Genomic DNA, 24082 nt, shown 5'->3' on the forward strand with positions numbered 1-24082 from the left:
AATTTCCGAAATTTTTGATTGATTTGTTCCCGGGTGATAATAAATAAAAATGTAATGAAAAGTAAATATACTTTTAATGGAAGTTTTTTTTATTTGTTTGTTTTATTCCTAGAATTCCATACCTTTTATTCCCACAATTCCAGATTTACGAAGTTAATATTGTTAGTTTAATATTTAAATACAGGATGTTTCGTAAATATTATCCTTAACATATATTTTTAGAATGCTTATTAAAAATGAAAACAAAAAACAAGTATATACACTGGAGGTCACAAATTGATATTTATGTGAGGGAAAAAATGCTTTCGAAATCCGACAAATCACGATATAGGAAGGCGAGAGTAATAAACAACAAGACAGGTTTGATTGAGAAAGGAAACATAGAGGAGTAATTAGATAAATTACTAAACACACTTTCAAGTTTCAATTTATAACTAAGCCTGTTTTAATGTTTATTACAACTGTCACCCATCGCTGTGATTGGTTGGATTTTGATAGCGTTTTTTGTTTTTTCCTCGGTCAAACAATAATTTGAGACCTCCAATAGGTATGCTTTTTGGTTTTCATTTTTTATTTTCATTTAACTCGGTCATTTTCATTTTAAGAATACATAGGTATGGGTTTTCTTAAAGAAAAACTGTGTATTTTTAAAGGGTTATTAAAGCACCGTTAAATAATCTTTATCTGTTTATCGAATATCTTTAAATAAAATTAGAGATCCAATTTAAAATTCAAGAAATAAATTGAAAAAATCTCTTCCTTCCTTTTTATAATATTGTTTATAAGATAGGTGTTAGTTTTTCACCGAATAAAAGATATTATTTCAAAATTTATTTAAACAAAACTGTGAAGCACAAAAGCATTTGAACAAAGAGTTCTCCTCAAAGCCGCACTATACACAGACACTATGAAATAATCAACAATAACAACGCTTTTTTTCTTGTCTAGTTAAATTTAATTCAGAGTTAGTCCGCTAAAAAACAGAATTAATTTTGACAAAATTAATGCACCACATCACTTTCCCCTACATGTTTAGCTGTCACTGGTTTTCTTTGCAATCAGTTAGGGTTTAAAATAAAACTGACTTTTTTTTTCACTGTATGGGAAAACAGAGAATTATATAGATATTTTTTTAACAATTATCAATATCTGTAATTGCGTTAGTATATTTCCTTGCACTTTTTTTTATAAATGGTTTGTCTTTCAAAAAATATTTTAAAGAAATATTATTTAATTTCCCTTTCCAAATTGAAATAGACATGTTTACGCACTCATGCACTTTACGTCGATTCGCAATCTTTCAATTTATTTCGTTTTATAGACCATTTGGGTGAGAATATAAAAATTCAATTAAAAAAAGTTTTTCTTTGATGGCGTTATCTGACAAAAAGGCGTCGATGTGCAAACAAAAAGCATGATTCGTTATTACGTGCGCAAACAGCAAAATTCAGAAGTTGTTGTCGTATTTGAAACTAAACAACATATTTTTTGCAAATTCTTGTTCACTATGTGTGTGGCATAGTCAATTAATTGCAATTGTATGCAATTTTTGAATTTCGCGTCAAGCATTTTGATTTGAGTCAGTAGGTAAGATAAAACTTCCTATTTAAATGTCAAATTGAATGTAATGCTAGCACAATTCTATATTATTTTAATTTGGCATCAATCCGTTCGAATTTCACCATAGAGTGACTTTTTCTAATATTCAAAATAAGCAAAAGTGTCGGATTTGTAAGGGAGTTAATAACTCATTAATGATAATCAATTCATTAATTTTTGATGAATGTGATGTACACATTTTTCAAACACAAAGGGTTCTATATGATGTTTTAATTATACTTATGCCGATTCAATAATAATAATTTTATACATAGTTATTATTATTCATTGAGAAATTAGTATTAGTCATGCTGTTACCCTTTTTAAGTATAATAAAAACAATCGTGCTTTAAGAGCAGAAGAAAGCGTTGATGACAATTATGAAAAACATAACGTTGAAAGAATGTGTAGGAGAAATATCGTCATAAATGATTTAACTGTTAATATCTTGATTACGACAGCGGTTCCATGATCGAAATATGTAGTTTTTGCGCTGCTCTCTCCTGGAAAAAAAGTATAAAATTCTGTTGTTGTTGTTTCTAATGTCACTTGCCACACGAGCAAGTCTGCTTGGTGAAAGCGAGCAAATTTAACGTAGTGTGCGTTTCTTGTTTTTCAGTAGCGCCATCTATGGCTAAGAATTCGACTTCTGCCACACCATACGTCGCACCCGTTTATAGGGTGGACCCATTCATACATCCATTCATTCATCCACAGATGGTAATTTTGACCTGAATCAGAGAACGATCTATCTCCAATTCAGTACCCCCAGAGATATTGATTTTTTATGGGAACATGGAGGACTTTGCTACTCGACAGATTTAACGTGCATCAGTCACTTTACTACACTTGTCTTCGGCCGACGGGGTTCGAACCCACGAACTCTCGGACATGGGCCCAGTGCCCTACCAACCAGGCTATCCCGGCATGTATGAAATTCTTCTGAGAAATACTAGAAAAAATATAGATAAATGTTGCCATGATGTAAAAATCCAGTTGCCGGACTTTTCGATCATTTCTAATTTGTTAAAAGATTTACTATATGAGAATCGAATCGAAAATTTTAATAATTGGTTAAAATTCTTAAGATTTTACGTTCGAACACATTTAACATGGGTTTAACGTCATAGTCAACGAAGCGATCATGGTCTTCAAAGCAAGCCATGTTAGGCTACATAGCTACAGGGTGCGTAGTCAAATTATTCAACAAAAAATAAGCACCTTTTAAGAACTTTTCAAGCACTCAAGAAACATTTTAAGCACTTTAAAAAAATGTCATAATTAGGCAGGGTTGGAGAGTTTTTGAAAATTGACGGTTTCATCTTGTTTTAACCGTCATGTCAAAAAAAAAAAAAAAATCTTTTGGCATTGTTTTTGACTATTGTCAAAAATCATGAAATTTTGAATCATTTAAAACGAATGGCGTTTTCATACGCTACTGACTGACAATACGCCGAAATAGATTGAGGCTGAATTAATTGTGAAAACGTTGAATAGAATGTGAACTGTATCTTTTTGCATAATTCGAAGCGAAAATCAACATAGTAAAGGAAAAATCTCATTTTGAAAAAGGGAAAATTAAGCACTTTTTAAAAACACCTAATGAAAAAAGCACCTTTAAGGGCTTTTAAAAATCGAAAATAAGCATCTTTAAGCATTTTTTAAAAACCCTACGAGCCCTGAGCTATCTTCGGAGCCTAGTGAGCGTTATCGAACAGGGGATATTAGTATTATTTATAACCGTAATGTAGGGGTTTCCAGTGTGAGAACGAAGAGGTAAAAGGTTATCAGGAGGTGTCCATAACTTCAAATCTAATATTATTCTTTCAACAGTAATCTGTTACTTAAAAGGAAAATGTTTCAAGGTAAAGTTGATAATTTTTTGGATATCTGTAAGAAATGAGTACGAATATTTTGTCCTAAGTAAAAATGATGTAAGGTTTTCTTTAAAATTATCCTGGCTGATTTATATCTATGCAGGGTTGCAGCAGTTGCTGTTCTGAATCATCGTTCGAAAAAAGTATATAGATATGTGTCTTCAAAAAAGAAATAGTAATGTTGAACTTTATTAGGTGATTTGAAAAGTTATGCAGAAGCTAACTCTCTCAACACACTAAAATAAATCAGAATACCTTCAAGCAGCGGTTCCCAAAAGGTGTTCCGTGGAACCCTGAGGTTCCGTGAAAGGATTACAGGAGCTCCAAAAGTAGAATTTTTTTTTCTAAGCAAGAATGATTATATTTATATCAAATCAACAATTCATAATTTATTTAATATTTCGGTTGCTAATATGAAATTATTTGTGTGAAATGTCAATAAAAAAGTAGCAAAATTTTAAAAAAATTATTTTTTTTCAATATGAATACATTGAATAAATTATGAAAAGAATATGCATCCATAAAAAATTATTTAAGAATTTCTCATCGAGTTTTTAAATTCGAAATAAAATAAATAATTTCAAAAATAAAGTATTACGTTCCTGTTCACTATTCTCAATGTCTATTAAATTTAAAAAATAAATAAATAAAAATCGTTTTAGCAAATGCATATACCAAGAGCAAATTCAAAATGCTAAAGTATTTCTTTCTTTAGATAAGACATTTTCAAAATAATTAGCAGTTTTTTCGTTAATATATTCACACCTGCTAATGAACTTCTTTTATAATGCATATTTTTTGCATGCATTTCCGCCAAAAGATCTTTTAGGGTAACGAAGCAGAGAAAAAAATTCTAGTGGTAGAGTGTGGATAATATTTTTCCTTTATTTATATTTTCTCTTATATTTTTTTACACAAATTACATAACATATTATCACTAGAACTTCGTATCAATTATATTTAAAGTGCTTGAGTTTATTCTAAGTAAGAATTATGTTAACAATTTTTAAATCTTATATTATATAATATTAAACACGCCAGATGACCAAAAAATGACCGCTGACGTGAAAAAAATCAATCAAAAAAGAACAGAAGAAGATAGATGGCTTGACGAGCTCTGTTAAATAAACTAGTTCTCTATCCTCGTCCATTTTTAAAGTTAATGACAACGCTTGTGAACAGATGGCACTACTGTCTGGAAAACTATAAAGCAATATTTTCTTACATGTCAGACCTTTCTAAGATTATTTATACAATTTCAACACCTTTTTACTTCAATATTTTTCCAAAAATATTTACAGGAATTTATGTTAATTTTGTCCCCGCCATGTTGTTTCTGAAAATAATGGCTATATTTGGATGACATTTCCAAGTAATGCAAGCGAGAATTCTCCTAATTTTAATTTGGTAGGGGAATTTTCGTTCTGAAAAGATGCTTTTTCCTGTTACTTCTTTTGAAGGTTGACAAGCATATTGCAAAATAGCAATAATAATAATAATAATGATAAGTAAATAAATATAGCACTCCCGAAGAAAATAGTTGTTTATTAAGAGGGTCATGAAAGTTAAAGTTCCATAACTTTAAGAATAACATCTTGATTGTCAACATCATGCTCCGGTCACCTTTACTTCTCTGACAAGCTAATACCTATCGATCTGAAGCTAGCAGGATTCAAGCAACCACCAGCGATAAAAACTCCGATCTTTGTTAAAGTATTTCTTAATCTTTCATTTTTAGTCCGTTTGTTTCTTCTATGAAAAAAAAAATTACAAATTTTTAAGAAAAAAAGAAATGAAAAGATTTAAAAAGAAATTCCATGGCGTCTTTTAACAGAACAGGAAAATTCGAAAGAAAAATAATTTTCTTTTGATCATAAAAATATTTCAGATAAAAAAGGATTAAACACACTGGTTTAAAATCAACCAGTTCAAATTCTCTAACAAGTACTAATCTGTATTTAATTCGAAAAGAATTACCAAAAAGTCTATTTTTTTCCCTTGCTTAAAGCTTTTGAAGTGCTAGGTTATCGATTATTTTATTTTAATTCAGTCCAATTAAAATTTATCATGAAATTTGTACAACACGTAACTATAATAGAATGAGAAAAATATTTTAAATTTCTGGTTTAAACATAAATTAGTTTAACCTCGTGAATACTCCTACTATACTATTTTAACGAGACAAGCAAAGGTTTTTATAAGATATTATTTTCTCATAAAATATCGCGATATTTTTATTGTAAGTTTTATCGGTTTAAAGCAAACATAATGCGCAAAACCGTAACAACATCATTCGGCGACATGGATGTTATGACGATATTCCTCAATAGTGGATTATGATGTTGAAAAGTTCATTTGAAGTATAAAACAAATAATTGATTTGCAACATGTATAAAATAAAAGAAGTCGTAAGGGAATTGCTGTAAAAAATAAACCATCGTTCTCTTCTAAAGGATAAGAAATTGAATAACATTATGAAATTTGTATATAATCAAAGTTATTAGTGAATGCACGTTTTGTAGCTATGGGAAACTCTTTATTCATGAAATAATAGTGTGGAATAAATTAAAACTAAAGTAACTTCTTATTAACCTATTACGGATCATAGAAATGAGATGGAAGCGCTACCTCGGGCTCGCAAGCTCCGAGATTATACGCATTCCCGTTAAGACTAATTTCATTTAAAAATTCAAATAAAATCATTACTGCAATCAAGTACCCTGAAATTTTCAATTTGTTTTCATTTATAATTTTGAAATATACTTCCATGAAATGTCCTTGATATTTAAAAAGAAAACAATTGCAAAACATGCAAAATATTATGTATCGAAACATAGCCATATCTCTCTATCCCCTGAGCCATCACGGCTCACGCGTAAAGATTTTATAACCGTCGTTGAACAGCCGACTCAATTTTGAGTTAACGATGCTCAACTCCGTAATCTTGTAATTTTGAATCTAATCCAAGAAGACAAGGAAACTCCTAGATCAAGTATTGGGAGAAATTTGCTTTCGTGGAGGACTTTTTGATGAAACTAGCCTGCATTTGCGTTACTTGGAGAGGAAAACCACGAAAACGCCCCATGGTTAACCTGACGGCAAGAGGACTCTAGCCATTATCTGTCTACTACTCAGGATATTTATGTCAACACTGTGGTTCATGCAAGCTGGATGCGGGATTCCTATCTACCAGCCATAGCTGGGATTCGAGCCCGGTTCTACTCCTTGGAAGGCAAACTCTCTATCCCCTAATCCACGGTTCCACATAAATCATTAAGCATTTTGTCCTTTTCCCAATGCCTCAAAATATTAACAAAAACCAGAGTGCAGTAATTCTCATTTCCAATCCCCTTGAAAGAGCCTAACACACGCAGTTGTTTACATGTTTAAATGCCCCGTATCAATTAAAAATAATCGGAAGCAAAATCGAAGATATGAAATAGCATTTGTGAGACATTATTCGAAATTAAACATAATTCAAACGCCATTTAATGTTGTATAAAAATTGAAATAAACATGTGAAATTGAAATTACGCCCGCGTGATCATGGGCTGCTGGTGTCCGAAAGGCTCGTCTCATTCATGATGCTGACGGTCGTGAGGGGAGAATCGCGTAATCACTTATATGTGGTTGCGCTCCTGAAGGAATTAATACTACCGTAGTTTACTTTCAATACGACTTTTTTTAAGTTTTAGTTTTTCTTCGAAATACTCAAAGTTTTAAAATCTCTCATGAATATCATTTTTTTTTTCAAGCGAAGAATTATATTTCATTACATAATTTAGTCCAAACGATCAAAATTTTTCTTATCTCTCCTTCATCAAGATAATCAGTCCTGCGGTGATCGCAAAGAGACGGTACCCAGTAGAACACCGAAGTCAAGCATCACTGGCTACGGTCAGTGTGCCGGTGGGTGACCACTTTGATCAGCCTGCGTAAGGACAGGGGGGGGCACGGTTTCGGTCCTGGTTAAATTGTTCTACCGTAAAGTACTCGACTTCGCGTGCAGGTCGTCGAGCTACCAAAGCAGGGGAGGCATCCCCTCTGCAGAGGATAAAAATTACGGTGGCATGTCTTCGGATCATCTTCGGGGATAATTCCCAGACCGTCGCCAATAGCCAATTGAGCAGCTCTAGAGCGGCGTAAATAAAGTACTTACTCATCAAGATAACCCTTATTAGAAGTTTAACTGAACGTTTTTAGAATGTGCTCCTATTTAAAATTTACCAAAGTTTGATTAATCAAGCCCATTACTCACATACACGATATCACCTTCATCCCATTGATCTTATATTTGAGCTAAGTGTATAAAAATAATATAAGTGCAGTGGCGAGCAAAAATTTCCGGCACGTGCATACTTTTAATAGCAATTTCCAGTTTTTAGCTGTTTAAATAAATGAAAAGCAAATCATTTTTATTCTGCAAAAAATGTGTGTCCCTTACTCATAAACAACTTACCTTTATCCAGTTGACTTTATTTTTGGACAGCACATCTAAACTAATATACAGTGCAAAAGTGTCCGGTTTATTTTTATAAACTTTTCTAGCTTTCAGCTGCTTATGTAAATTAAAAACAAGTGATTTTTATCCTTCAAATAAATAATGTGCCCCTGACTCATCGGTACTATGCCACCTTCATCCCATTGATCTAATATTTTAACGGAATGTATAAAAATAATATAGGTGCAGTGGCGAGCAAACATTTCCGTCTTGTTTATTTTATAGCAATTTCCAGCTTTTGGCTGTTTAAGTGAGTGGACACAAGTAATTTCCACACTGAAAAAAAATGTGCCCTTTACTCATAGATAAGTTACATTTTCATCCCTTTGACCTTAGATTTTGACAGCACGTATAAGAATAATACACAGAGGCACGCAAAAGTTTTCAGCCAGTATATTTTTATAGCATTTTGCAGCTTTTGGCTGTTTAGGTGAGTGGAAAACAAATAATTTTTATCCTTCAAATATTGTGTCTCTTCTCATAGGCGCTACACCACCTTTATCCCATTTATCATTATTTTAGCATCATGTATATAGATACAGTGACGCGCAAAAATTTCCAGCCAGTAAAATTTTTTAAAACAATTTCCAGCTTTTTGCTGTTTAAACAAGAGGAAAACCAATAGTTTTTACCCTGCAAAAAATGGAACCTTAGTCCTTGACAAGATAAAAACTGCATCCCATTGATCATATGTTACATTTTGACAGCATGTCTAAATGTAATATTCAGTGGCATGCAAGTTTCCGACTTGTATACTTTTTATAACCTTTTCTAGTATTCGTATACTTATATAATTGAAAAACAAGCAATGTTTATCCTTCAAATAGTGAAACTTTTGTCATGGCACTATACCACTTTCATCCTATTGATCTTATGTTGATCTTATCCTTTCATCCTATTGATCTTATGAATTAAATATCTTTAAAGCAATTTTTAAAATGTTTGCATCAATTTTTTCAGCTTAACAGAGATTCATCAAGCTTAAAAATCGATCCAAAGAACTAACATGAAAATAATTCTACTGCTTACATGTTTTATTTCTGTGGCATATTGTACGCTTATTATAATTAGAAGAGGCGATGATAAACTCTGGGAAGAGTACAAGGTAATGTATTTTGAGTAAAACATTAAAATAAACTTTGAAAAAATAAACTGAACTTACTTTGCTATTTGTTATTGGAATTGTATTGGTTATCGCACTGGTGTTCACAATTAAAAGAATTTTCAGGATTATCTCCAGAACTGCTCTGTATTGTACATAAGCGTATGTGTTCTTAATTACATAGTGACCTAACATAGAACAAACTTTAATCATACAAACTGTCAACAACTACAAAACAGTAGCTAAATATGTTGCCAAACAAGAAAGATAAAGGAAGTAAACTAAATAAAACAAACATTATTATGCATTTGTGTCTGGAACATGCTCTATTAGGCAGACTTTATATAGATTTGATAGAATACAAGTAATACTTTGATATACTAAAAAAGAATAATATACTAATAATAATCATTCAACTGTTATAATGCACACGCATGACTGTGCGTGACACGCATCGTTGTCGGAAGGTGTCACAAGTTAGCAGCAGTGTCACACTCAAACTAAATATAAAGGTTATTTAGGGGATATGATCTCCTCTTACAGGCATACAGACTTTGCATAGTAGTGTTATACTGGAAATAACGCAGTTTAGGATTTTCTGAGGTAATTTGTTTTAATCGCTGTTTGCAAGTCTCGGTTGGCCAACAAGATCTCCGGATCTGAATTTTAAGGAACATACTTAAGATCCGAGCAAGTCACAAATTCCAAATGCAAGTCACAAACTCCATCTAACAGCTACATGCAGGACATAAAAAGAGCGTTGCTCAACGTGTGGTGCCAATTGTCACAGAAATTTCGAAACTCCAAGTAGGACGTTTCGGTCTCGTTAGCGTCCCCCCTGGTCATTTCTGTTTTTCTCTTTTAGATATTGAAGTCTAAAAAATTTTACCAAATATGCGAAACATACAAATGTAATTGTAGTAATCCTTTTTTCTATTTTTTATTAATTTTTGACTGCTAAGATTTATTCTCTTTTCAAAAATATTTGTTTTTGTTTCTTTTCAAGGTAGGAATTATTTGATGAAAGTTTCTAGATTACACCTCGTGGAGATAGTTAATAAAGGAATCCTTGGTTATTTATTCATTAAGTTTTAAAATCATATTACATCAATTCATAATAATCAACATAATTACATAAATAATGGAATACAAAAAAGGATAGTTTTTATTGAAACTTAGAGGAAAGTTTTTCGCTAATTCATTAGAAAATTGTGGGCAATCCCTCGTAAATATTCGTAATAATTTAAAGGTTTAATTCCACACTTGATAGTTTTTAAATACGTAATAAGCATTTAAAATTTCTGATTTTTCTGAATAATATATATAAATAAATAGGCAAAAACTGTCCTAATGTGTCTAAATCATTTAGCTCTTCTACCTTTTTGGGAGGAAAAATCAAGTCATATTTTATCTTTGTTTATGGCTTAATGCATGGCATGGTATTACGTAGCATTAATTCGACTGTTAAAAAGCTATGGATACTAACTTGGGTATTATTTGGCAAAAAGGTAGCAAGTGCTTAAATGGGTAAAAACATTATCTCTTTTTTGTTAGTTATTAACTTGACCAATGACTCAAATAATTTACACTTTAAGAAAAGTGCAGTAGTTGTTATTTGGTGGGGTTTAAATTTTACTGCATACTGGAAATTTAGACATCGCTAAAAAAGAATAACAATTTTTTTATAGAACTCGGCCAATATTTATGGGGAAAATTCAACATTTTTTGATTAAATCAGAGTCTTAATAACTAAGCATTACTTTTATACCTTGCTTTTTAAGTAATTTTATTGAATAACACGTTAAAAATATTTTTAAACACTCAATTATTCGACATTTAGAAAATAATTTTAATCTATATTATAGCACAATATATTAAAAAATCGGTTCAAAGTTGAACCATAATAAGGGTTGAATCATAAGAGGTGGAACTTTGCTGCCACCTTAACAAGGAATTAGTTTGAAGTACACTATTGGAAATTTCTCGGAAAAAATGGTTACATAACAATTTAATTGTTATTTTATCATCTTCAAATAAAACAGTCAAGTGATCATAAATAACACGGTAATAAAACTGTTCACAGTGAGAAAAACCGTTTATTAACTGCTGTTCCCTAATACGTTTAACAACCACATTTTTACCGCATCAACTAAGATGATGAATTCAGTTAGTTCCTTGCAGCCGAGAGGGCTATTGTCAATCTCATAACCAACAGTCTCAGCGTAAACACCACAATATTTCCTCTATTCCCTTCTAACACCTCAAGAGTTCCCATTGAACTGCACTCCCCAATTTGTGATCCTGGACTATTAGAATACGATACTATCATTCACACATAGATGGCAGCACCTTAAAGCTGCTTAATACTTTGTATTCATGGTATTTTGTATAACTATACAAGTTGCAAAAGTGTTTCAAAACCGTAAAGGTAAAAAATATTCTTTACCGTAAACCGTCTTTACCGTCAGATGGATGAACAGAATGCTGCTTGTCATTTTACCGTAATTTCTGAATGAAAATTCTTATAGTGAAGTAGATTGTTACATCTATTGTAGCAACATAGTTCAGTTTCTCAAATTTTATAAGGATAAAATTTCTACCTTAAAAAATTTCTACCTTAGGATAAAATTTCTACCTTAGTTACCACAGAAAATTTATCTACAATTTTGCATTTATAAATTCCTATTTCATTTTTGAACGCTTAAGAAACTCTTTAAATGTTTTTGGCTCAAGAAATTATTAAATTTTAATGCTATAAATAGATCTAATAGATCTAATATGAAATTTACCTTGTTTTTCAAAATTATTATTTAGTTATAAGGTTTCAAAACTAGCAACTTTTACCTTCAATACGTTACCGAGTTTTATTCCACCAAAATACTTTTTCTTAACAAATTCCTGCATAACTCTGCATTTTGCAAATATTTTTTAGTAGAACCATTTAATTTCTGAATTAGAAATCAGTTGAGATTCTGCCAACTGTATTAGTTTTGACGAAATTTCTGAAATTCTTGACAATTACTGACTTACATTACTAAATTAATTACTAATTAAGTAATTAATAACTTACTAAATTAAATTACTTACATTTTTAATAATTTATCTCTCCGCGCGCAGCCAAATCAAGAATTTTTAATTACGTTATTTCCTTACTAAAAAGAGCTAACTGTTTTAAAAAAATTCAAGTTGATATGTGATTAACACTTTGGGTACATTCTTCGTTGTGTCATTGAATAATACATCTTTTGAAATTTGAAAAAAAAAAATCTTTGTTAGCAGAACGGAATTTTTTATTTCAATTCAAGAATTATGTTCCTAAACTCATTACATTATTTTCCACTCTTCATTTTTTCCTCTACATTGCATGGTACATTCTTTTAAGAGAAACTTAATTAGCTGTATTTAAAAAAGCTTTAATTTTAAGGGTATATTTATCTACATAATGTGGATCTAGTTTGAGTATAATTTTGCAACATGTCATTTTGAAGAAAGCAGACTGATATTGTAGCTACTTTTTTATTTATAAACATTTATGCATTCTTACAAATGAACTCTTCTCTTATGATAAATTTGTAAAGGTACATTTGCGTTGCATTTAGAATCATTTCTCGAAAAAATACTCAGATCTGGATGATGCGTTAAAAAGGCCCATTTTTGATAAAGCTCTGCAAGAAATGTGGGAACACAATAAAGGATACCACAAGGGTGAACAATCCTTCAGCATGGGACTTAATCATTTCTCTGATATGGTAAGCTTTTTTAAATTTTTTTAACCAGTTCATCCTTTTAGATTGTGTCATCATAAGAAGCAACGCTTTTAACGAACAATAGACTAATTTTATAATTGTTAAGTGACAGTAACAGATATTTACAACAGTTAAGCGAGGTTTTAGTCATTCTTAAAACAGTGCCACCTATGATTAATATGAAAATGACATCATAATGAAGAAAAGCCACAATTTATTAAATTAAAATTTTCATCTTGATACTATAATTTCACTTAATATGTGATTTTCAGTGCATTGTTTAAAAGTTAAAACTTTTCTTCGAGTTTAAGTCTAACAAACTGCTTCTTCTTTTATTATTTTCCTTATGAAAAGAGCTTTTATTTTATTTTTTTATTATTAGATCCCACTTAGTTGAAATATTATAGCTATTAACAATCAGTACTAAAAATGTACAAAAACGGACACAAATGGCATAAATTTTTGTGATAATATCTTTCAAACTGTATAACTGATAATATCTTTCAAACTGTACCATACTTAAGGAGTATATTTCAAGAAAACGTTTTTAAAAATGAGAAGAAAGTTTTTAAACTGAAATTCTAATTAAATGAATAAAAACAATTGCTACCAATAAATAAGTATTTACATCTATTAAAAAATCAGCAATTAAATCTTGTTTAGCACTTGATGCAAAAGTAGCATTTCTTACGAACATTAGTTTATCTCTGGCTTGAAATCAGTTTAGATGCATGTAAATTACTCCGTGAATAGGATACTCTCAATTCGAAAAGAAGAAGACCGCTGATACACAACCACCTGACCTAAGACCCCAGTGCTAGCTGGTTTCTTATAAGCAAGATGGGGAATTAATATCCTGTATATTACTGACTAAGATCGAACTAAGTTTCTCCATATAAGTTAGAACGTTAATTAACGTGAAATTAATTGAATACAACATTGCACATCGAATTTGTTGAAATATATTTCCTCTTGTCTACGTTTTTTATTTTACCTAAACCAACTATTTGTTTATGCATTTTATTGCATCCGTGATTATTTTTATATTGTGATCTTGTAACTTTGTTGTATAATAAGTTTGTTTATTTTCTGTATGGCTTTGTGTCCGCGTTTTTGTGTTAAGTAAGAAATAAGCCTAATCTTCCTTTGTGTAAGAATATAAAATGTGTCACTTAAGAGAATTCATATTTGATGAGCTAGGCTCACTCTGAATGAAGAGAATGAAGAAAACAGTTGCTAACATAGACAAATGCCACGTTTCAACAGCCAATCAGGATCTATATCCACTATGGCGTCAGAGTAACGCATTTTCCAAAGGATGTTTTGCCCTAGACACAGTAGAGCCTTTATTAATCCTCGAAGTATTCTTCTTAATATCCTTCTTTGAATTGTTCTGTTTGTCCAACTTGACAAAGGTTTATAAATCTTAATTGAGCACACCAGCCTGCAAATGTATGTAATGCCAATAAACCAATAACTTTAATAGGAATATTTTTGGTCAAGTTGTAAAATTGATGAGTACTACCTTAGCAAATATTGCTAGTTAATTAGTCTACGTTTATTAGTCTACTTCCTGAGTATTAAATTCTGTTAAATTATAAATTCTTCTGGAAACGGAGAAAAGAAAAGTTAATAAATTATCAAAAATTACTTATATTGTAACTCTAAATAACAGTTTTTATCCAAATTTATTCTTTTATTAGTTCTAACTGTAGCTATTTGTTAGACTGTACCATATTAAATATTACCATTTTGGAATTTCTTCTATTAAGCTGGCTTTGGAAGAAAGAAACAACGAGCTTTAGAACTTTACTCTGTTGTATCTAACCGTTACAGTGTTTTTAGATATGAGCTGGTTCTGAAACAAATTGTTTAAACATTGTTTTCTTTTTATACCTAATTTTTAATTTATTAATAACAATTATTATTATTATTTAATTTATAATTGTTTAATTTATCACCTAATAAGCTTAATTTAATAAAAAACAATAAATTGCACAAAATCTCTAAATAATATTTTTGCGTAGAATTTCTCAACGTATTAAAGCATAAAGGGCATGTAGGATAAAGAATATTAAAAATACCTATTGTAAATGTCAAATTTTTGGTTCTGTTTTCAGACTGATGACGAAATTAATGCTTTAGCTTCAGGATTGGAAGACAAAATGGAGTGCAACAATAAGAGTTTACTGTACTCACCTCCATCCAACCATCCAATACCTGACGGCATCGACTGGAATAAAAGAGGATACGTCACAAGAGTTATGAATCAAGTAAGGAATTTCATGCTTCATGAAAAACATAGAAATGAATGGGGAGTGGTCATTTTATTTCCTAAAAGTACTCCTCAAAACATTGTTAGAAATACCATAACACTTTGAACCATAATTTAGTTTAAATTTGCTGCAACCTTAATATACAAGTTAAATTATAGTCCTTAATCCTTCTTGAACTTGGTCGAGTTCATTTCGGCGACAATCACTTGAAGGACAGGCTGTTTCATCGATACTACTTCGTAGATAGATCATTTAATCTACTAGGAAAGTCGTTTCGATGACAGGCCATTTCGTCGGTAAAGGGTCATTTTGTCGACAGGGTCGTTTCGTTGACAATATATAAAGTTAACTTTACACTGAGGATGCGTATTGTGACCTGGCACCACTAATAAATTTATGTCTTGTCATTGATGTTCCATTTTGATTTGTTTATTTTTATCCAAGCAATTTTGTATAAATGAAAAAGAATGAAACTGGAGAAAACAAGATCTAAAACAGTTGATGCCTTACAATTTTAATAACCCTACCAAAGTTTTTTTTTAAATAATATTTAAATTATAATAATATTAATATTTAAATTTAAATTTGCATCCAAAGAACAGAAATAACAAATGTAAAACTGCATTCAATTCAAATTGTCTTTCGGAATTTTTAATGTATTTATTCCGAAGCTACATTTTTAAATTTGTTCGCAAGAATACCATATGAATTAGTTTACTTATGTTTAAACAATTATTTTAGGTCTATGATTATTTTCATAGCTGTGAGAACTAAACTGATGTCCTTGGTTTTTCTAAAGTATAAACAAAAAAAATTTCAAAATAAAAAATAATATTTTTAAAAACCACGTTTTTGTAGTGGAGAATAATAATTAAAAAAAATTTGAAAAACGAAAAACGTGGGGCGCATGAAATACAAAACAGTAATGTTATATTAGTGTGTGTATGTGTGCTCTTGAGAATATGTATATGTATATCTGTAATTGTGTCTGAATGTGGATGTGGAATATGTTTGTGTATATGCATATGTACGTGGATGCATATATGGCTGTGCGTGTGTATGAGTAAGAAAATGTGCATATGTACTATTATGTATTTCATGCTCCCCACGTTTTTCGTTTTTCAATTTTTTTTTAAAATTATTATTTTCCACTACAAAAACGTGGTTCTTAAAAATATTATTTTTTATTTTGAATTATTTTATTTTAAATTATAATTTTTTTAATTTTTAATTCTTATTTTATATTTTTTTAGAAATTATTACTTTTTAATTATTATTCTTCACTACAAAAAACGTGGTTTTTAAAAATATATATTTCTATTCAGATTATTTTTCTTAGTCAAGAGTAGTCAAGACTACTACAAGACCACTACTAAAATAATAGAACTTTCATTTTATGCTGATGACAACCAAAACAATCTGGAAATGAATGAGGAAAACTGGATCCTACCACGTGATTTTTCAGCCAATGATATAATACTCCGACAATAAAAATCTTTTCACCTGACACCTAATTTGAAATAATGGAATCGACAACAAAAAACAATCTCGAAAATAATTTTTTTTTTAAATTTTAATTTTATTTCACTTTGTTTGTCTTTTTTCTCTTCATTTTCATGCATTGTCATTCAATTCTGAACTATGTGCCAAATTTGAAGTTTGTAGCTAGTCGGGAAGTTAGTTTAAAATCGATTACAAAATTCCACCCGGACAGACATACACGAAGGCAAGTTTATATAAACGTGGTAAAAAATGAACAATTTTACTGCAAAAAATTCTGTTTTTCCCCCCAAGATATTCATCAATAAAGAATAATAGAACATTTGTATTACATTTAATTCCATTTGATTTTAAAAATAATTTGATTGTTATCGTCATACTAGAGCCACAATGGGTTGTTTACAATGATCAGGGATCATGCTTTTAGGAATGACTTGAGGACAATGCTTGCGCACATATGAGCATTACACTATTACAAGATGTATACACACAAACTGTATACAAGATGTACACATCAACCAGTTTCATTTAAACGTCCCCCAACTAAGTATTAATTGATTAGAAAATTGTTTTTAAATACAATTATCAGTTCTAAAATTATTTCAGTATTCACTAATATAGAAATCAATATTTCTCATATTCATTAATTCACTGTCATTTCTTCATTATTTTTTCTCTCTTTATACACTTGCTACATCCAGAATAATTCCCTGTAGCAATTACAATTGTCTTAGCAATGCTAATCTATTAAAAATTGAACATAAACATACAACCTTAGAAGTAAATAGGGGTGAAATACCATTGGAACAATAAATGTGCCAAGTTTCAGTTTCTGTAAACTGACAAGCAGTAAGAGAAGTAGACAATTTTAAATTTAAAAAAAAATGCTTCATCTGTGGCAGTTTCAAAATAGTATACAAATTTGGCATTAGGCTAGGTTTGAAAGATTCCAACAAACACTAAATTGAAAAAAAAAAGCAAATGACGTACCGCTTAACCTAACAAATCCTGAAAATAGTTTTAATATTACGCTTAACAGTGTCATGAAATGGCCGTGTCAACGAAAGACCCGTTTAAAAACGATACTGTCTACGAAATGAAACAGTCAACGAAACGACCCTTTAGACAAAATAGCTGTGTTGACGTAATGAACCTCCCAACGAAACAATTTTCTCAAGGAAATACCTGTCAACAAAATGACCTTGTGGACGAAAAGACCGTGTTAACGAAATGGCCCTTTCAACAAAATGACCTTTTCAATAAAATGGCCCTTCGACAAAGTGGTGTCGATAAAACGGCCTGTCGATGAAGTGATTTATAACCAGCATTAAAAGGCAGACCCAATTCTGAGTTCAAGTTTCAATTTCGTAGCCTTGTAATTTTGAACCTAATCCAGAAGACAAGGGAACTCCTGTATCAAGCATCGGAACAAGCATGCCTTTGTGGAAAATTTTTTGGTGGACTAAACCACATTTGCGTTACATGGAAAGAAATACCACGAAAACTTCCCAAGGTTTACTGTACTGTAAGGGGATTCTAATCCATTACCCGACTACTACTGAGGATATTTTATGTCATATCAAAGTGATAGGTGTGAGCAGGGAGAAGAATTAGTCAACGCTGGGATTCGAACTTGGGTCAACAGCCATCGCTCCTATAGATGAAGTGATTGACGAACTGGATCCCTTGAACTAGATCGTATAATAATGTGGTTCAACCTTAACAGAAATGTATTCAGTATACCTTATTTAGTACTATATTTTGTTAGGTTGGAACAAATTTGTATGGTCGTATGATTCTAAGTAGAAACTATTTCTCTGAGAGTAAACCGATACATTTTTGATCAGCGAAAAAAAGCTTATTTCAGATTCATCATTAAAATTGAATAAATAAAACAGGCATTCAAGCTATGGTTCGAGCTACCTCTTTCCCTTATGCGATAGTTTTGGTTCCTCAAGGTATAAGCATAAGTTAATTTTTAAAGCATAAGTTAGTTCTTAAAGAATTTATTGCAAATAAAAATATTCAAGGAAAAATATATAATCTTTTTCTAATAATTTGTCATAAATAATTAACATTAAAAAGGTAATTTCTAATAGTAATCCTTTTTTCATTTTTTTTCCAAATTATTTCTACATTTCCATAAACTCATTAACAGCTATTCTAAATAGGAATACCATTCTTGATATTTAATGTGTCATTTTCAACAGCTTGCCTCGCATTTTATCACAATAATGCCAAACTATGCCTTACAGAGTCTAACCGTCATTCAGTCTCACTTAGGTTTTTTTACTGTAGCTTAGCAATTCCTTACAGTCCTGTTTCGCAGCATTCTGGAATAAACTTTCTTAACGAGAGCCTCGTCTACTTTTCAAATAAGAATTTTCCATTTGAAGCATTGAATAAGATGTTTTGACCCAATACATGCCGAATTCATTCTCCAATTTTGCCCCAGCCATTCCAATTCTAAACCATTCAGTTGAAGTGCTTTAGCACAACGTTTTTGCTGGTTGTTACCTGATTATGAGTAAATAATATATAAAATATGCAGACAATCAAAGCCACGAATAAAATATTTCATGTCTTGGGATGTCATTTTATAAACAAACTGAAAGCTAAAATAAAATAAATCCAAGATGTGGTGCCAAACATTTATAGCCTTTTAATTTTAAATTCACAAAAACAAGATAAGTAGGTCATCAAAGTCTTTCATTAAACTAGCGTCTTGGACCATTCAGTATCGCTACCGATAACTCAGGAGATGTGCGCTCTTTCCCTTCCTTATTCTGTATCTGAAATGACGACTCCGGATCAGCGCTTTTATTAAGAAAATTATACTCTAAGATAAATCCTATATTTTATAAATACTATGCTGTGGTGGGATTCAAACCCACGCCTCTAAAAACTGATGCCTAAACCCAGTGTCTAAGGCCATCCGACCATGCTACCTCTCTTAACTCTAAGACATGCAGCATTGCCGGGATAGCCTGGTCGGTAGGGCACTGGCCCCATGTCCAAGGGGTCGTGGGTTCGATCCCCACCGGCCAAAGACTCCCCGTGTAGTAAATGGTTGCTGATTAAATCTGTCGAGTCGCTAAGTCCTTCATGTTCCCATAACAAATCAATACCTCTGAGGGTATTGATCCAGGAGTTTCCTTGTCTTCTGGATTGGTTCAAAACTACAAGGCTACGGAGTTGAACAATAGTAGTCGTAAACCCAAATTCGGGTCGGCTGTTCAACGACTGATAAAATAAATAAATAAAGACATATAGCATGATCCCCACCGGCTAAAGACTATGTAGTAAATGGTAACTGATGCGCGCTAAATCTGCCGATTCACAAAGTCCTCCAGGTTCCCGTAACAAATCAATACCTCTGGGGGTACTGATCCAGGAGTTTCCTTGTCTTCTGGATTGGTTCAAAATTGCAAGGCTACGGAGTTGAGCATTAGTAGTCGTAAACCCTAAATTGGGCCGGCTGTTCAACAATGGTTACATAAAAAAGATATTTAGCATAGCGTAAGACTATGCATAGACTCCTACGTTTCTTTTTTCATTCTTTTGTGCATGCACTACCGAAAATAATAACTGATAAAAGTATTATCTTGCCATTCCTATGCAAAAAAGTTCAATAATTCGCAAAAAAAATCATATGAAAGTTTTGTAATAATCTGCTATAGAGCAAAATACATTTTTTTTTCTCTTAAGAAACTGTTTGGCAGCGGTGGGAGTCGAACCCACACCTACGAAGAGACTGATGCCTTAAACATTGAATAACTTTTGAATTCAATATAGATTTTTGATTGCCTTCACAAAAAAAGCATTTTATAACCAATTTTAAAGTTAGGATATATTTTTCATTCAAATGCTCTTTCTTTTCCCCATCTACGCTTGTTATTTGACGAACATTTTTCATTTTTCAATTTAAGGGTAGGTGTGGTGCCTGCTGGGCTTTCTCTGGAGTCGCTGCTTTGGAAGGGCAATTGAAAAGAAGACATGGAAAATTGGTAAAACTAAGCGAGCAGCAATTGACGGATTGCTCAACATTAACAGGTATGAATTTTTCACAATCGCTAAAATTATTAATATGATAAGTAAATAAAATAAAAATTTTAAAGACTTCGTCTTCGGAATCTCAGAATCTTTCAGAAGGAGGAGAAAAAATTAAATTCACCAGACATAAAACGAAAGAAATAGAGAAAATTGCTTTCGTACTTTCAGAAATTCATGTTTTTCAAATTGAGGAGCACCCCTACAATTTTTTCGTCTTAGAACTGAGAAAAATCAAATTTTTTTATCATTTTTTACCTACCTGAAAAAGTTACTCATTTTCAATTTTTATTGTATTTTATTAAGTTTTCCCTTTTAGTTCAGCTTCTGTTATTTTGTTTAGCTCGAAAGTTGCTAAGTATAATTTCCATATTGCTAAGTATAATTTCCATTGCAGTATAATTGAATTTTGACAGGTAAAAAAATTAAATTGATCATTGCAAAAACGTTAATGTCTATTTTCAAAATTCTCACACATGGAGGGCACCATAATCAGAATATATTTTAAAAATTCTTGCTAAAAATTAAGTTAAAAAGGCTATTTACCCAATAGGAGAGGCATATAAATAATAAAGAGCGAAAAAACATAAAAATGTTATCAAAGTTTGTGGAATTGCCAGTTGATGCAGATGAGGGACATCAAAACTATAGTACGGCTTTCAGGAGAACTCCTCCAGACACCCGTCTCGCATCATGGTAGGTGCTATGGTTACGAGGAAAGGTCGCTTTGAATAGGGGTGTGGATAGTTTTGTCAATCTCAGCGTAGGTCGTCATAAGTAAACCAATCGACATCTTCTCTCCTCCATTTCACTCGCATTAGAAATGTGCTCTCGCTTGTTACCATAGCAGCAGACAGCACCAGACTTTCAGTCTGGAGGAGTTTTCCTCAAAGCCGCACTATACAGGGTTATTCAAAATTCCCTCCGGGGTTTCGAAGCGTTATAGTAAAAAAACGAAGACGAATATGGCAAAAAAGAACATATGAAATTATTCCGAAAGTATTCAAGTTTTGATTCAAGCAGTTGCCGGTAGATGGCAGTAACATGTACCACTGAAGTCAGTTGTAGTAAAGAAAAATGGCGTTTACAGGCGGAGGGAATTATGAATAACCCTGTATATCGTTTACCTGAAGAAAGCTAGGAAGTAATTTCTAAACAATCCCTTTTAACTTCTGTTTTATTTATTAATCAAGAAGCTTTGAATTTTTTTTTATTCCCATTGTCTTCCATTCATAAGCGCTTTTTTTCTTTTTAACTCTCCTAAATATAAATTTTGACCCCTAATGTATATACTTCTTTTGACTCCATTTTTGAAAAAATACAAGAAAGGTGGTCATTAAGGGACATCTTGTTTAACATACCTGTCATGCGTTGGTGAGCAATGTAACAATGTTTGAAAATGTCCGTGATCAAAACTTTTTAGAGAATAAATACGGTTTATGTTATATTTAAAAACATAAACATTCTTAAGATCTTAAGTATAATAATTAGAAACTTTTTGTGCAGGTAATAGCCAATGTGGCGGTGGTCAGATGTGCCGAGCATATGAGGCTGCAATTGTGCATGGAGGAATCGACACAGAAGACTCTTATCCATACGAAGATAAAGTAAATATGAATATACAATTTCTTTTATTTAAAATATATCGATCCAAAATGAATGCTATCTTTCAAATTGGTGATGTACCGACAAAGGTGTTCCGAGTGGAGGTATATGTAATCCTCCTTTAAAATGGAGGTATATGAGAATGCTTACATGACTCACCCGCCCTGAAGAGGTTAATAATGGCAATTTATCATCAATAATCGTCAGATTAGTGGGAAGTGCGCGTTATTGTTCGACTTACATTGCCCAGAATTCCCAATTCCATTGCATTTTTTAAAGGTTAAGTGTCAGTGCCCGGTATACATTTGTCTAGGGTATTCTGCAAGCTAATGTTTTTTTCTAAGGTTGATTGCCACTATTCTCGTATTCTTCCTACTGATGTTTATTATTAGATTGATTGCCAATTGCCACAGCTCTGGTGTTTTCCACACTGATGTTCTCTTTAAGGTTTATTGCCACTACTCCGGTACTCTTTAAACTGATGTTTATTTAAGATTGATTGCCACTATTCTCGTATTCTTCCTAATGATGTTCATTATTAAATTGATTGCCAATTGCCACAGCTCTGGTATTTTCTACACTGATGTTCTCTTCAAGGTTTATTGCCACTACTTCGGTACTCTTTACACTGATGTTTTTTTAAGATTGATTGCCACTATTCTCGTATTCTTCCTACTGATGTTCAATATTAGATTGATTGTTAATTGCCACAGCTCTGGTATTTTCCACACTGATGTTCTCTTTAAGATTTATTGCCACTACTCCGGTACTCTTCACACTGTTTTTTTAAGGTTGATTGCCACTATTCTCGTATTCTTCCTACTGATGTTCATAATTAGATTGACCGCCAATTGTCACAGCTCTGGTATTTTCCATACTGATGTTCTCTTTAAGGTTTATTGCCACTACTCCGCGCCGGTACTCCTTACACTGATGTTTTTTCAAGGTTGATTGCCACTATTCTCGTATTCTTCCTACTGATGTTCATTATTAGATTAACTGCCAATTGCCACAGCTTTGGTATTTTCCACACTGATGTTCTTTTTAAGGTTTATTACATGTAAATCCGTATGTAAATCCACAAAGTTGTTCCGAGTGGATCAGGTATATGTAAATCCTTACGTTTGAGATGGTGGGGGAGGAGAAACTTGCTTATTATTCCAGTTTGAGGTAGTGAATTGGTTATACAAACGAGTTTTCTTCAAAATAAATTTCAATATAATTAATATATTACAATGAATAAATTTGTATAATTTATACGGCACATAATACAAAGCATAATATTTCATATTAAAGTATTCCTTTAGTTTTTTAGATGTTAGGATATGTTTTGTTTATTTTTTTTATTTATTTTTTTTATTTATTTCTTACAATGGATTAAAGATATATAAGACAAAATATTAATGTATAAAATACTGGTTGTTAGTGACGTGATCATCATTAACCTTTCCGGGACTGGTGAGCTTTGAAAATATTCGTAGGGAATTAGAACCAGGATGGAAAGAAATTAAAAGCTGTAGCTTATGTCAGGGCAGGTCCAATTTGCTTTTACTTTTATTTTAAATCTAACACATCAGATCAATATTGCTGGATGTTGTTGTTAACTAGGTATTTGACGCCACCAACTGATGTATTTGCACTGTGTAGACATGTACTTGTTATTGTTAAAAGTGTAACTGTATAATTTTTTATTTGTTCTAAATAGTGGTTATATAATAAAGCAAACTATTATTACTCCCCATCCACAAATAAATTGTTATAAGAATAGTCTATCTACCAGCTTTATAAGAAATAGTCCCTTTAATAGTTTCAACATATAATATTCT

At 31.6% G+C, this 24082-nt stretch overlaps 1 protein-coding gene across 1 annotated transcript in view; it reads left to right on the forward strand.

Moving 5' to 3' along the window:
- The first annotated feature begins 1445 nt into the window (after positions 1-1445).
- Positions 1446-24082, forward strand: part of LOC107446106 (digestive cysteine proteinase 1) — a 29070-nt gene continuing 6433 nt past the window's right edge. Inside the window, exons 1-6 of the mRNA XM_021147768.3 lie at positions 1446-1587; positions 8938-9082; positions 12679-12828; positions 14946-15098; positions 20531-20654; positions 22158-22258. Coding sequence (XP_021003427.2) covers positions 8984-9082; positions 12679-12828; positions 14946-15098; positions 20531-20654; positions 22158-22258 — 627 coding nt within the window. The 5' untranslated portion in view covers positions 1446-1587; positions 8938-8983. The remainder of the gene's footprint in view (positions 1588-8937; positions 9083-12678; positions 12829-14945; positions 15099-20530; positions 20655-22157; positions 22259-24082) is intronic.

The sequence above is a fragment of the Parasteatoda tepidariorum genome, chromosome 4 (genome assembly GCF_043381705.1).
Source record: "Parasteatoda tepidariorum isolate YZ-2023 chromosome 4, CAS_Ptep_4.0, whole genome shotgun sequence".
NCBI lineage: Eukaryota > Metazoa > Arthropoda > Arachnida > Araneae > Theridiidae > Parasteatoda > Parasteatoda tepidariorum.